This window comes from Macaca mulatta, chromosome 1, assembly GCF_049350105.2.
Source record: "Macaca mulatta isolate MMU2019108-1 chromosome 1, T2T-MMU8v2.0, whole genome shotgun sequence".
Lineage (NCBI taxonomy): Eukaryota > Metazoa > Chordata > Mammalia > Primates > Cercopithecidae > Macaca > Macaca mulatta.
The window spans coordinates 32,845,126-32,860,985 of NC_133406.1; the positions used below are offsets into that span (position 1 = coordinate 32,845,126).

General features: G+C 43.7%; 2 protein-coding genes across 3 annotated transcripts in view; one reads left to right on the forward strand and one right to left on the reverse strand.

Moving 5' to 3' along the window:
• The window catches only part of LOC114679329 (uncharacterized), a 168,490-nt gene that overhangs the window by 113,965 nt on the left and 38,665 nt on the right, over positions 1 to 15,860 (forward strand). For both annotated transcript variants that reach the window (XM_078000413.1, XM_078000417.1), the window contains exon 5: positions 9,620 to 9,769. In XM_078000413.1, the coding sequence (XP_077856539.1) occupies positions 9,620 to 9,769 (150 nt within the window). The remainder of the gene's footprint in view (positions 1 to 9,619; positions 9,770 to 15,860) is intronic.
• The window catches only part of TNR (tenascin R), a 425,227-nt gene that overhangs the window by 74,799 nt on the left and 334,568 nt on the right, over positions 1 to 15,860 (reverse strand). Inside the window, 2 exon segments of the mRNA NM_001261001.1 lie at positions 5,657 to 6,133; positions 8,697 to 9,258. Coding sequence (NP_001247930.1) covers positions 5,657 to 6,133; positions 8,697 to 9,195 — 976 coding nt within the window. The 5' untranslated portion in view covers positions 9,196 to 9,258.

Below are 15,860 nucleotides of genomic sequence, written 5' to 3' on the forward strand. Positions count from 1 at the left end.
TGACTACATTTTACTATTATCTATACCTTTAAGATAATTTATGTGTGCTCTATCTGTCTGGTGGAAATATTCTATGAATGCACCCTACCACACATCTGTTTCCAGCTCCATGTTTAGTGACGTCATGTTGGTAATTGAAATTGGCCATGGAGAGAGTATTTACATCATGGAAACTGGCAAATGCTACACAACAGGGCTTTTAAATTTTTTTCCTTCAGAGAGCCAGGTTGTTAGATATTTAACAGCACACCACTGGCCAAAATTTTTGGTGGTTTAATAAGTTATTGTCATCAGATTACTCTGGGAGCCAATATCTGATTTGGCAAGTGGAAACAAAGACTCATTCCTGATTATCTTGCAAATTATGAGAAGCCAAAACAGTAAGTCCTGGATACCATGGCCTGATGAAGACACTCAACAGCCCATTATTGTAGAATTTTCCCTTTTAAAGACCACTTATGTTCTGAAAGAAATCTAGCTTGTGTAAAACTAATTTTTATTAGCCTCAATCTTGGAGATGATGATAAAAAAAAAAACATTCTTGAGGACTTTGCTTTACTTTCTTCTGATTTCTCAAATGCTGCTTGGAGTCACCAAAGGTTAAAACACATAGAAATAGCCTTTTGTGTATTGTCTTGGAAAATGAAGATTCACCAGTGTTGTGGCCATTAAATAATTAAGCCTTTAAGACTAACTAGGAGGCTAACTCCAGTGTGTCTGTAATTAGACCTGCCCATAGATTAAATCAAAGATCAAGCCAATATTTATTTAAATGGTCATTATTAACATAAATTTATATGTAGTGGAGGCTTCCATGAGTTTAAGCATTGTCATAGGTTTTGAATTTCTCCCCTGGGTAATCTCACCCTTCCCCTTTACAACCAGGTAGGCTGAAGCCAGCTGTGTTTTGCAGGACCATGTGAGTGGAGAGTGCTGTCTCATTGTACTCACACATGCACCCTCAAATCCTCAGCAAAGGCAGAGATACAAGGAGACCTTTAACAGATCCCAGACTCACAGGATAGAATCAGCAGCATATATATGCACTGCTGGACATTTGCTTCAATTACTTTTACCTAAAACCATTCATTGAATAAAACAGTCTAGAAAGCAGAGCTTCTTGAGGATGGCAAATGTTGACTGAAACAAAAATTTTAAAAATTTTTGTTTAAAATTTATAAAACTAAAGAAGTGTAAATGAAATTTAAATAAACTTTCAAATGATGTTTTATAAACTGTATCACCTATATTTCTGACCTTTTTAAAGCTTTGAATTTCACTAAAATCTTTGGGACAGCCTGTATAACATGTACAGAGCAACTCCTAGGCCATGAGAAGAAGAATTGATATTTAGAACCTGTCAGGATTTTGCATGATTATACCGAGCACTTATTATGCACCAGATATAATGCTAACCACTTTTATGTAGATTATTTCATTTCATCCTCTCGCCAACACTATGGAATTAAGGTATCATTATTACTACTATTTTATAGGTGACAAAACTGGACCACACAGTCAGCAAACATAGAGGCTAGGATTAGAATGCAGGTAGAATGACTGTAAAACTTCTTAGCCAATATACAACACCACTTTACATTTGTGTAGCATTTCACAGTCTATAAACTATTTTCAGATATACCATCTAACTAGAATTAAAAAAAATATTTAATAGCAACCCTATGAGGTAGTTCACGTAGATATAATTATCCCAGCTTTACCAATGAGGAAGCTGAATCCCAGGTTAAGGATGTGCCAAAAGTCAGAGTGGTGTCATAGCAGAACTGACTGTCAAACCCTGATCTACAGTCTTCATTCTTTCCCCTGCAATTTAGGCAGCAGGTTACAGATTGCACAAGATGCCTCCTTTCATTTATACATGGCCTCCCAAAGTAAACTATATTAGGAATAATTCAGACGATCTTAGTAGATGTGATCTCTAGACCGGTGCTCATCCTAGAGGTAAGAAAATTCTTTTTAAACAGGTTCTCTAGTGCCTGTCTCCTGTGATTCAACACATTAACTCCAGGTTTCCTATGCAGGACTTCTGTCAGAGTGGCAGAAATGACCACTTCAAATTTCAAGTCACCAGCAATTCTTCAGGCATTTGGAACAAATCAGTGTATTCCTTTTTGCTTCCTTCTTCAAAGCTAATATTGACAATAGAGGGTGATCTAAGAAGAGCATTTTGGGATTTTAAAGCAAAAAAGGAGGTGCAGAAGGATTTTAAAAAAAATGTTGGCAACTTAGCTTAAGGCCTGAGCCTGGTGGTAAACACTGACTACACTTCTGACCGAGAAAGCAGTAACTGGTGTCATTCCTTGTGGAAGTGGTCTTGACAATGGTGGCTCAATGGAGGAGACCACCACCACTTGCACTCCAACTTAGCAGCAGCTATGTACACAGCTATGTATACTAGGCGTCAGTAATCCTTATAAAAGAAAATTATATTGAACTGTACCACAAACAATCAAAGAGCCTCGTGCCTTAATTCAATGAATTCATGGTGAGTGCAAAGTATTCTTAGTCTTACTTTCTTTGGGGTGTCAACTTTGAAACTTGAGGAAGAGCAGGCTGTTAAAGAGGAATAAACTGTGGCTTGAGGAATGAGGGTTGCTTATCTGCAAAGATGCCATGCTGTTTCCTTTTTAGATCTTGCATAAATGTTGCACTTATGTGGTGAGAGCAGTTGGAATTAGTTCCGTGATGTGTCTTACTCCAAAGAGCAAGTGGTTTCGGGTGCCAAAGGTTGGGCTGGCTGCAGTCCTGACAGAGCAGAGGCTGACACTGATGAATCTCCGTGGGTCTGACTGAAGTCCAGGGAACAGCTTTCTGGATTGTCTCAAGACCCTGCTCTGATGGTTCTTTTATCCTGCTGGCTTCAGGGGAGTTTTGGCCAGCTCCCTGGCCAGCCCCCGCACTAACCACTATCACTGGGGAGAGATGTGGACAAATGGTTGAATGTTCTTTTCCACCCTACCTCTGACACCTCATTTTTTTTTCTTTATCATGTGATGGAGCTCAGCTTTCATACCAAAAGGCTACTTCTTTGTCTATGTGGCTTTAAAATTTTTATTTTTCAATTCTATTCTACTTTGCATTCCAGAGAAGATAAAAGAGTGCTAGAAGCTGGTAGGAGACCAGGATTCTTTTTCTTACTCCACCATTAATTAGCTGTCTGGCTCTGGGAAAATCTGTCTCACTGATTGCTGCTTTTTAAATCTGTAAAATGAGAAGCTTCTTTCTAAGGCCTGTTTTAAGTTCTCATATTCATGAATGTTTTGTTCTGTTATCTGTACATGGGCAGAGAATGGAGGTGGAAGTCTTGAGATTTTGTCCCTTGGCACACTATGAGGATAGATCAAGGCTAGAAGTCAAATGTAGTGACTTTGGCAACACTGTTCAATTGTGCTCAAGTGCTGCAGACCTGGGGGGCCTCAGAATGAAATCCACACAATGGGCAGCTATTTTCTACACCCTTGCCAAAGAGAAAAGAATGCCCTATAAGGAAGTATATTTTGAGGCTTTCAGTGTTTTCACCTTCCTAACCCTTCTCTCTCCTCTCCTCAGTCCTATGGGCAATGGGAACATCGTGCTGTGGTGTGTGCACCCGGCCAGGAACGTCAAACAGTGGATAAATAGCCCCTTCTCCTACAGCCTTTTCACAAAGGGCAAGCAAAGTAGCACTTTAGATAATGACCTAGATACTTCTCTGGAAGAGACCTGTAGCACTTGGATTAAAAAGCAGGCCTTAAGAGCAGACCTCCTGCAAATGAGTGGTGGCTCTAGGGTTGCTATAGAAACAGATGGAGATTATGCAACTGTCCTTCTTCACATGTTTTGGGAACCTGTAAAGTAATTTATCTGGGCCTATTGAAGTGTTCCTCAAGCAGCACAGAGGTATCATGTCGGAGGTAACGTGCTCATAGTTTGGACTCAACCCAGTTGTAGCTATGCTAGCAGCTGCTGCGTCTTCCCTGGGGTAGCCAGGAGGGTTCGGTGTGAGTCCTGGATTAGATCAAGATTTTGTTTGCAAATGAACCTATCCCTGTAGAAAGGCAGGGTCAAGAATATGACAGGTATATCCAGACCACCAAAGATTGAGTCTACTAAGAAGCATGTGTGCTACAGAATAGCATCAACACAGCGATGGCCCACACTGACCCTGGGTGTCCTCCAGATGGGGCCTCATGGAGCCTGATCCCCTGGATGGGAACTGGGGCCATGCATCAGCCTGGCTTCCCAGAAGGTGCCTAGTGACTTTGGATTCAGAAACAATAAGGCTTAATTTCTGCTTGAAATTCACTTTGGGATAATTGGTGTGGTGACTATATTTTTAGAAAGATATTTCAATTCAGTAAACAAAATTGGGAGGCTAAATGAAATAATTGGATATGGAAAAAAGTAAGGAACATTAAATTTTTTTCCCTAAGCACAGTGCATTATTGTTGTTTTTCTTTTCATTATTACCATTGATTTTTGAAAATAATTTAACTTGAAGTTACACGTGCAGGAACATTGCCTGCCATGTAGGAGTGAGTAACTGTGGCTTATAGAAAGCTGGTGAACCTGGCTTACAGGCTTTTCGCCTTAAACTGATGTCACATGACTTATCAGAAAATTCCTAAAATTGCTCCATTAGAAGGTTTAAAATGTTTGCTTGTTGTTATTTTTTATTTTAAATAATCCTAGTGGGCTCTCTGAGCCCTAAATGGAAAGGACCAACCACTTAATCTGTACTGTTTAGAACGTAAACAAATGTATGCGCAATAGTCACTGATTTAGTCTGAAGAGGATGAGCTATAGTGAAATAATAAACATAATCTGATTTGCATCAAAAAGAGAATCAGTCCCAATGAGATACCTTTTTTTTTTTTTCCTCTCTCTCTGTTGGTTTAGATCCCCATTGTAGGACATCATCTTTCTATCAGCTTTGACAGTGTAGACTATACATAGGGTTGGTTCTAATTTGCTAGATAGTCATCTGGAACAAAGTGAGTCATACTCTTTTAATATTCTGTACTAATTGTTAGAATGTTAGCTGTTACCCAAAGTCCTTAGTACTTTATTCCTATTTAGATTTAAGTCCTTGTCTAAAAACACTCTGCCCCACTAGAACCATTTCATAAATTAATAACGTCTTGCAATCTGTAAGCTCCAAGATAATCAGAGAGCCTCACAGACCAACCACCATCTTTTGCAGTAGCATTGTGGAAGGCATTCCTGGAATATGGCAACTGGTGAGGGAGATAGTTTTGAGCGGATGGAATGCTTGGGATCCCTCAGAGTTAGAGAATGGCCTTGCCTAAGATAGTCCCATGACCTCACTCTCTACCCTCCCCCACCTCAAGGACAATGAAGTGTTGTCATCATTGCTACCACTGCCTTTTTCCTAGTCTCAGGGGTAACAATCCAGCTTTCAGCCTGAACTTGACCTTTTCCTATTTCCACTCTTTATCCCCTTTAATCTGCCTCATCAATTGTTATTGACTCAAGAAGTCAGCTCTCTTGGAAAGCAAATGAGTACAACTCAATTGAGAATTATTTTGCCTAAACTTCACTTTCTCACTCATCTTTCCTCCCAAGTTAACTGGAGGCATCCAGCTAGTTTGCTGGACCACCCTTGCCAAACACCCCAGAGAGTTCCCCTGCCTACCTGCTGAGCAGTCAGGGCCCTGGTAGCCCTCTTCACAGATGCAGAGCCCCTCCTCACATTGTCCTCGCCCACTGCAGGCATTCAGACACTGCCGCTGGCCGCAGTCCTCACCAACGTAGCCCTCCTCGCATAAACAGGTACCGTTGGCACATCTCCCCTTCCCCGAACAGTCCCCGGGGCACCTCAGTTCCCTGCAGTCCTCGCCAGTGTAGGGCTCTTCACAGACACACTCCCCGTCCACGCAGAGCCCCCGGGAACTGCAGTCTGTTGGGCACCGGAGTTCGGAACAGTCATCCCCGCTGTACTCGCTGTCACAGATGCACTGGCCATCCACACACACCCCCCGGCTGGAGCAACCCAGCGGGCAGTAGGGCTCCGAGCAGTTCTTGCCAAACCAGCCTTCGTTGCAGATGCAGCCACAGGACTCAAAGCTAAAGTTGCCGTGGCCACTGCAGTGAGGGATATAGTCCAGTTGTCCTGGAATGGTCAAGGAGAAGGTCAAAGAGCAGCAGTGGCCTCTCCTGTCAATGGTGCTGGGGAAGGATGGGCAAAGGCCTCTCTACTCATTCTCTGACCAGATTTCTGTTGCTGAGAGTGAAGCTCAACATAGTTTGGTACATATCCAATTTAATAAATATTTTCACCTAACATGGGCTGTTTATGCCTAGCACAGGGCTGGGGGCAAAGATGAATGAGATCTTGTCCCCTGTCCTCCAGAAGCTCACCTTTAAGGTGTCTTAGGGTGGATTCCTTAGAAGTAGGTCTTTGATCAAGATCCATGTAAAAGTGATTTATTGGAAGGTGTTCCCAGAAAAAACTGGTAGGGAAGAACGGACAATCAGGAAGGGAACATGCTCAAGCCCAGGTGCATTATCAAGCCAAGTCCCAGGAGAGTCACTTGGGTTCAGTTCTGCAGGGCACTCTGGGCAGTGCAGGTCACATTTCATTGTGGGTTAAGGTCTGTCCCTGAGGGCATGTGAATCCCCCAGCCCCTCATTCTCTCTTTGGGCAGCCCAAGAAGTTTCCAACAAACTGAGGACAGCCCTCTGACCAGGATGCCCAGGTGCTGGCTATGGGATTGTAAGGGACCTAAGGGGGTGTAGGCTGAGCACTGAGTCCACTGTGCAGAGAAAGGTCTTACATGTTACAAACCTGTCCCGCTCCCTCCCTGCCTGCCATCTGACTCACTCTGCTCATTCATCAAAACGCAGCACCAGGGTTACTTCAAAGACTCCCCAGGACCTCGATCTCATTTAGTTACTGTTTGCTGTGACCCCTTTGGGATTCTATGTATGTCTCTGTCCTAGCCCTTACTGTGGGATAACGACAGTGGCTAATTTATCTGCCTAGCATGATTCAAGTAAACATATTAAAGAAATACAAATGGAGTACCTGCTGGCATCCTTCTTTGCACTTGGCCCTGAGGATATGAAGTCTAGTAAGTTACATCCTTATTTAATTCTGCCACTTCATGCCACTCCCATGGCATTTACTGACATTATTTAACTTAGCTCTTCCTTGCAGATGTTTCCCACATTTGCCAGGGATCCTGGTGGAAGGCTGGCAAAAAGTTCACTTACAGAAGTCCCAGCTTCCTGAGCTGCAGAGTCCACGCTCATGGAAACCTAGGACTTTCCCCTATTCAGCTCTGTTGAAAAGATGAGCTGACCTGACCATTGTCATTGAAGCACAGTAGAACTGGACTTGCTCTTCTGTTCTTCAGATTGTTTAATCTACAGTGTTGGTTATGGGGAGGAGAAAGATGTGAGAGGAGCCCATGAAATATTTTAGTCCTCAGTGACTGCCTCTAGACTTGCTGTGTCTCAGGGTGAATGTGTCTGATACCCCTCTGCAGCTGCGGGCCATCCAGGCTCTTAAAATTTCACTCTGCCACCTCCAGCTTTCATCTCTTGAAAGCCTTGAGATCATGGACCCTATAGAGGTGAGTGCTTGAACTCAAGACAAATGTCTCTTGTCATCAAAGAACTGAATTGCATGGGGTCTAAGGTACCTTTTGGGAGAGAAAAGCTGTGCCCAAAGGGGTACACATGCAATTCCCACTCACTGGCATCAGCTGATAACAGCTGTTGCTTATACAGTACTTATAGAAGCCAGGCTGACATCTGAATAGGTGCTTTCATTGTTAATAACTTCTTGTTGCTCTAGTCTAGCACCATTTGTAGATGAGGAAAGGAAGGCACAGGTAAGTAACTGCTTAGATCATCAGCTAGGAAGCAGTAGAGTCAGGATCTGAACTTGGGAATTCTGTCTCTGAAGACTTAATTATGTCTTGCAGAGAGGTAAAGATAATAACTCATAAGGGTTACTAATTAGGGGTGGGCAATGTTAGAAGTAAATCCCCTGAGATTTCAGCCTCTTGGAGGGTGCACTAAGCTGTGTGAGTGTGTTGTGTGTGAGAGCATGCGTATGTGCATGCGTGTGTGTGTGTGAGAGAGAGTGTGTGTGTGTGTGTGCATACGCTTCTGAGTGCTTGTTGAGGGGGCAGGGACTAAAACTTCCATCTCACTGGAGAAGATGGGGATAGGTCCTCCGAGACTTTAATGACTATCATCTACTCAGATGGGAGAAAGGCTGTGATTGAGTGAACAGAGCGTCTGCATTCTCTAGTCCCTCAGGTTAACATGGATAGATATCAATTCAACAGCTTGTGAAAACCAAAGATGAATGAAGACAGACATCAAATTCCCTGCTCACCATCGAAGTTGCTGTGCTGAACCGATGAACCATTACCTGACTCATCCACCCAAAATCAGGTTAATGTATTTCAAACTGGCTATGCAGTGTAGAGAATCCCTGGACTGAATCCCTCGGGGAAGAACTGCATTTAGATCTTAGAGACATATTAACCAGCAGCTACAGACTAAGGCACTTTTCTCCTTTGACCGTGTGAAGAGAGGCCGGGGTTTTGATGGGAGTGTGTTTCTGCTGGAAGTGCATTGGTCCTTCTTGTTCACTCTCCCTCTCTGCTCAGCCCTCTCCTTCCCCTACTGAGACCATGCTGCAAGCTCCCGGACTCTACCTGTGGCAGCACTTTCTTGGCAGCAGTTGGCGTTGCACTGGTCTCGCAGCACTGACACCTCTCTCTCCAGCATCTCGATCCGGCTCAGCAGCTCCTGCAGCATCTGGGCCGAACTGGCACATGGGCAGGCCTTTTTGGGGAGGTTGATCCTGTGTGTAAAGGTGACCTGGCTCTCGTGGTCTGAGGTCTGGCCCGTGTACTCTGCCACAGTCTCGTCTTCTGCGCTCACGTCCTGCTCAGCAGAGGCCTCTAGCCCCGAGGAGCAGAGGCTGTCCAGGGGCACGTTAATGTTGTACACGTGGTTGAAGACCACAGGCTGTTCTTTGCTAGATGTGTTGTAGTTGGCAATGCCTCCTTCCTCCTCCACTGACTGTCTCTGGACCCTTTCTGTGGTGACCTCCAGTTGACACTCCGAAGGCTTGAGCATGGAGCCCAGAAGGATCAGGTTGACGCCAATGAGCATGTTCTTCAGAACCACTGTTTCCCCATCTGCCCCCATCCTCTCAGCCAGAGATCTGGGTTCAGGACCAGCCTGCAGCACACAGCATGGAGTTGTGGGAATCTGCAAGGGAAACCAAGGAAAGAGACAGCCTCTGAGACCTATGCCTTAGCACCATGGCTCTGCACAAGCCTACAAAGCTCGGGAATAGGCAGCCAGAGATTTTCAAGGGGGACATCAGGAAGGGACCGTGGCTGCCCAATGTCATAAAGGCCCAGGACTTTGTTCCCTAGAGGACTGGACCCCCGAAAATGGACACTGCTTCTGCATACTATTTTGTTTTCTCAAAAGGCTTATCTGGAACACACGGGTCTGGTCCCATGGTGGGCAAGTGGTTCTTGGAGGAAACATGAGGACTGGGGGCTGGGGCCCTGTGGATGGGCTGTTCCTCTGGGGAGTACTCAGAGTTTCTTTTCACTTCCAGGTGAGAAATTGGACCAGGGAGCCTTGGGTGTCCTCTCCTATTTCCCCAGATATTTATTGCAAAAGGACTCTGCCAGCCACTTCAAAACAACTTCATGAGCTCCTCTCAGCTCATCTATTCATACAAGTTGTCTTCAGAATAACCAGCCAGGTAAATAATACAGCTCCAGGTAATTGTGATTGTTAATAATCCTTGGATACATTTGTGATTATCTATGGCTGTGTGAGCTGAACTTTCTTTAAATCTTCATGTTAGTATAGTCCTTGTGCTCTGTGACCTCCAGATGCTTTTCTTCCAAGTTCCTGTTTAAATTGGTAAAATAATGAATTAGCTCCTCTGCTGGTTACCTAGTCACCAAGAACCATAGAGTACAATAAACTCACTGAGATGCAAATCAGGTTTACAGAAATTTTATTCCTTTTGTATTCTCTATGCAAAACAGAAAAGAGATTTACAAACCTTGGTTCTAAGAGTTACTAAGAAGATTAAGGACTAAGGGACCAAGTGAGTGTGACTATGCGTCTGAGAAGAAGGTCACAGCTAGGATTTACTGCATTTGTACTCAGTACAGACTGTGCTGAGCCGCTCACACGTGAGCTTACATGACCCTCAGGACAACCTTGTGATGGGACACTATGATTAGCTCCATTTTCTAATGGTGGAAGTTCTTCCAAGAGAGGTTAAGATTTGAATGCAGGTCTCACTTCAAAACATGTATTATTAATTACTATGTCCCAGGGCCTTTCTTGAAAAGAATATTCCATTTTCTCTTGCTTTTGATGGAAATTGTGTAATTTCTAACATCTTCCCAGGAATATTGCGATTAGAAAATTTTGCTAGGGTCAGATTCAATGTTCTTTCCTCCATGAGCATTTGTCTCTCATCTTTTCCCTCCTGCCTCCTCAGCTATTCTCCCAAATGCAGGTGAATTCATGTCCCTCTCTTCCAGGCCCCACTTCTGACATCACTTGCCATGCTAGACCATGGGTTTCCTTTGCCTGCTTCTCCCCACCTGGACTGCTAAGTCCTTGTTGGTCAGACCGTGTCTTATCTGCAGTGTGTGACCGTCGCTCCAGGACGGTGAGAGTGCTCAGTGCATAGTTGTTGAATAAGTGGATCCCTGGAAGGATGGATAGATGAATTCATGAGAAAATGCTCAGTGAGCAAAAGGTTAAATCATTCTCCAACTAATTTAATCCCTCTCCATTATCCTCAAGTTAGGTACTGGTCTGTTCAATTTCAGTTCTGAACAATGCCTAAGGGTTGATTTTATTAGGAATAACCTGTATTAGTACCTAGTATAAAATCATGCCTTATTATTCAGCCCTTACTATATACTGACTATTATCTGTCCCTGCTTACAATATGGACAGGAGCAGACCAGAGCAGAGCTGTTGAGACTGTAGACTCTGGAGCCTATGGAGTCTCTGTTTAGGTTCAAGCCTCAGCTCTTTCATTTTCTAGCTGTGGGAAGATCACTTAAGCTCTTTGTGCCTCAGTTTCTCTTACCTGCTCTGTGCTTCAGTTTCCCTATATATAAAGTGGAGATAATAATGGTACTTATCTTACAAGGTTGGAGGGTTAATGGAATTATTATCTGTATAATATTTACCCAGTACCCAGCATTAACTGACATAAATAAATATTGTTTGCAGACAAGTGGAATAATTGTTCCGATTCTTCCCCTAGTCAAGACCTTCCCTGAAATCACTGGAACTTATGAAATGTCTTATCCATTAGTGGACAGCAGAAAAGCCCAATCCTTAACATAGCCTTGTCCAAAGGTGGGTGAGATCCTTGGAGCAATGTGGGAGATGATGCTCTGTTGGTCACTTCCAGACAAGGTAAATAAACCTTGGGGATAGGTAGAGTGACATGTTGGGAACAAATTGCCCTCCTACCTGCAAGTTCCTAAAGCCCCCTCTCATCCAAGTCTCTACCTGCCTCCTCACTTTTAGGTTCTCTAGGCATGACTTTCTTGAGCATCACTTTCTTGAGCCCTCCTATCATTGAAAGTCTCCCAGAAACGGCTCTGCTATCAGTCATTTACACAAAGACGGGGTCTTAGCTATCTTTCTAATTGAAGCAAAGTTTGTTTATCTGATGCATGTGGATATTGCTGAATAATTTTTTCTTCTGGGAATTGGAAAATGATCACATAGCACCCCATAGCACTTAACAGCTTTTTTGCACATAGTTGATACTCAAAATAAGTGAATGAATAAATAACATTATCAATGAAAAGGAAGACAAGTGACAGGAAAATTAAGAGAGAAAGATGTTAGGTCCTACACTTTTAGGTCCAAAGTGACAGCTACAAAATTACATGGAGGGGGAAAGGTACAGTTTTATGTGTAAAAAACACTAAATATCTTAGTCAATAACTAAACTTGCTATGAGTCAGTCAACACTGTGATTTTTGTAACCCCTGAACTCTTACTCAAACATAGGCTTTATTAATTAAAATATAAGACAAAAGATAGACAAGGGGCTATGTTGTTCTACTCTTTACTGCACTGATCATTGGCCACTTCTAGGTGCCTGGGTTGTTGAAGGGACTCAAAATCCTATAATATGAGAGGGATAAGTTTAGCATTTTGGCCCAAAGATGTGAAGACTTAGGGGGTACATTTATTCATTTATCATTCACTCATTTGAAAGATATTTATTGAGTACCTACTATATGCTGGTCTTTTTCTTTTAGAAGTTGCATTCAAGTATATGTGGGTCGGGGGTTGGGGCATATAAATAAATACCACAAACAATTATATATGTCATATATAATGTATTATATAATACAAATTATGTGATATTTAGCATGTGATAATGCAAGACATATGAGTTTGTGCTTGTGTCAAGAAGTGGTAACTGCTATGGAGGGAGCTGGGGTGTTAACAGGGCAGGTCGACATTGTGTGGGGCATGATCAGGACGGGCTTCTCTGAGAAGATGACAGCTGAGAGGACACCCAACAGAAGTGGGGTGGTGAGCTGAATAGATAGTGAGGGAATAGTTCGAGTCTCCGAGGCAGGGGTCGGTCTGGTGAGTTTGAGGCATAGTGTGGCTGGGGCCAAATGAACAAGGGAGCCCTATGGGGAGATAAGGTCAGAGAAGTAGCGGGGACCAGGTCATGCCCAGTCTTGTAAACCCCTGTAAGTCATTTGGCTTTTACACTGGATAGATGGTCACTGTTCTCAAATGCATCCACATATCAAACACTTATTATGCCCTAACCTGTCCTTGAGAAACTCTCATTTTCATGGAGGAGATGAAAACATAAGTAAATGTAACGACAATGCAATGTGATAATTACCATGGCTAACAAATACATCACTTGCTCTGAGAAGGCTGGAGGAGATGCTAACAACTCTGCCGGGGGCGGCAGGGAGGGGCACACAGAGTGGGTGGGGTGGCCGTCAGTGCCGTTTGCCAAATATTTCTGGCCTGGCTTTCCAGGAGGACTGCATCTTCCAGCCCTGTCTTGGTTAGGTGAGGCCATGGTGCTAGTTCTGGCCGATGAATTGTGAGAGGAAGTGGTGGGTGTCTTTTCTGGGCTGGTACATTAACATTGCTGATAGGAGACACCCTAGAGCTTTCTCTCTCCGGAGGTGACTGGCAGAGTTCAGCATGGTGGCTGCTCTGCTCTGCCAGCCTGGGTCCCCGGGTGACTACAGAGTTTCCTGCTGACTCACAGTGGACATGTCATGTGAGAACATGTCATGTGAGAAATAATCTTTTGGTGTTTGAAGCCCAGATTTGGGGATTGCTTTTTCTCATCATGTAACCTACTCTATCAGGGGATAGTACCAAACTTGACTTTAATGGATTATTCTTTAGGTGGAGAAGGCCAAAGTTCATTTCACACAGAAGAACTTACATTTGCTAAAACTATGATATGTACAAGAGCATGGCTTGTTCAATGAATGCAAGTATTTGAAGGGTTGTAAAATGCTAAGTATATGGCAAAAGGTCCTAGGGAAGTGGTTTCCACCAAATGGGAGAATGTACAAGGAAACAGATTTTAGGTCAATATACAGACTAGCATTGCTAATAATGAAAGTTACCTGGGTGTCATGGTAAGTAGTGACTTCCTGGTCACTGGAAGTGTTCAGGTACAAGTGGAAACACTATTTAATGAGAGTGCCGAAGAGGGGATGTTAAGCATCAGATGAGCGATTGGGCTAGAATGAACATTGAGATCTTCTCTTTCCTGATGCTTTATAAATTCTTTGTCTTAGCGGGCTTTGAGGAGCCAACCCACTATAATATGGCATTAGTTCCCTAGGGCTGCCATAACAAATAATCACAAACTGAGTGTCTTAAAACAACAGAACTTTATTCTCTCATAGTTCTGGTGGCAGAAGTCCAAGTCAGGCATCAGCAGGGTTGATTCTTCCCTAGGTCTCTGAGAGGGAATCTGCCCCATGCTGCTCTCCCAGCTGCTGGTGACTGCTAGCATCCCTCACCATTCCTCTGCTTGTAGATGCATCACTCCAGTCTGTGCCTCTGTCGTGCCCTGTGTTCTCCTTGATTCTTCATATGGTTGTCTTCTTAAAAGTATAGCAGTCACACTGGATTAGAGGAACCACTCCACTCCAGTGTGATCTCATCTTAATTTAGCTACTTTTATCTGCAATGATCCTATTTCCAAATAAGTTTACATTCTGAGGTTCTGGGGGTTAGGATTTCAACACGTCTTCTTAGGAAAGCAGGGACACAATTCAGCCCATAACAAATACTAGTAATAACTGGGCCAAGTTAAGCATTTTCCTTGTATTATTTTATTTATTTCTCACAGCAACCTATAAGCTAGGGAACAGTGATATTTAAGAGTCAAGATATTTAGCGACTGGTGTGGTTTGGGCTGCAACCAATCAGAATGGGGCATCAGTCAATCAGACTTGCTGCAGACAACCAGCAGGGCCCTGTGGTGATTTTCCTGTGATGATAGGTCCTCTTTCTGTCTCCATTATTTAAGATGAAGAAAATCAATCTCAGGAAAGGTCAAAGGATTTGACCAAGATTGCACAGTTATTGTGCAGAGGAGCCAAGACTGAACCCAGATTTTGCAGACCATGGTCTGTGCTCTCAGCGGCTGTTTTCCAGCCAGCTTTAATTAGGGTCTACATACCATTCTCATGAAAAGACTTAGAGCTCTTACAAGTCAACACTCTTCTCCCCCTGGGTTCAGATTTAGGCCTTTCTGACAGGGATGACTTTGAGATTAATGTTTTCTCCACCAATCCAAGCTATCTCCTCAGAAATTGCTTCAGTCTCTCCTCGAGAGGAGGCTTGTTTGATGGCTCTTTATTTAAAAGTCTCCAGCCTCTATAGTGTCCCTGAAATCAGGAGCAATTGTAACCCAGCAAACTTTGATCCTAGAGGAGCCGGGGGACATTTTCTAAACTTGTCATTTTCCAGAACAATTCTCCACCGAGCCAGCAGTTATAGAAACCCATGGCCTTTCATGGGCTCCCTCTGGCTTCATTCACTTCTCTGAGATCCCCCAATATGTTCTGCGCTCCAGTTCTACCCAAGGGATGGATGACAATCCATCCCTTGTCACACCACCGTCAACCTCTCTGCTTCTCTCCTGTGCTGCTTTTCTAGGGGAAGGCAGAGAAAGAAGATAGAATGAATGGTGTGAGGTGCTCCATTTTTTCTCACTTTCTCTGAGGCCTGCTGAAGGGGAAAGTGAAACTAATGTTTATTAAATGCCTACTTAATCAATGTGCCCGTAGTGTTGCTAAGCTCATGTCACTAATTATTTCAAAGTGGCTTTCTGTCTTGTGTCCCTGAAAACTTCATTTCTGCCTTCATTCTCTGTGGCTACCTTTTATTCTTCTGTACTGCCAAGAATGCTGACTGTTCTGCAGGTGGCCTCTTTCTTTGGCACTCTTTTGTTTTTTGAGAGAGTCTCGCTCTGTTGGCTAGGCTGGAGTACAGTGGCATGATCTCTGCTCACTGCAACACCCATCTCCCAGGTTCAAGCAATTCTCCTGCCTCAGCCTCCCAAGGAGCTGGGATTACAGGTGTGTGCCACCACGCCCAGCTAATTTTTGTATTTGTAGAAGAGACGGGGTTTCACCATGTTGGCCAGCCTGGTCTCGAACTCTGGACCTCAGGTAATCCACCTGCCTTGGCCTCCCATAGTGTTGGGATTACAGGCATGAGCCACTGCGCTCGGCCTCTTTAGCACTTTTTAGTGATGCTGTTGGACAGAATTTGCAGCTTGCCATGAG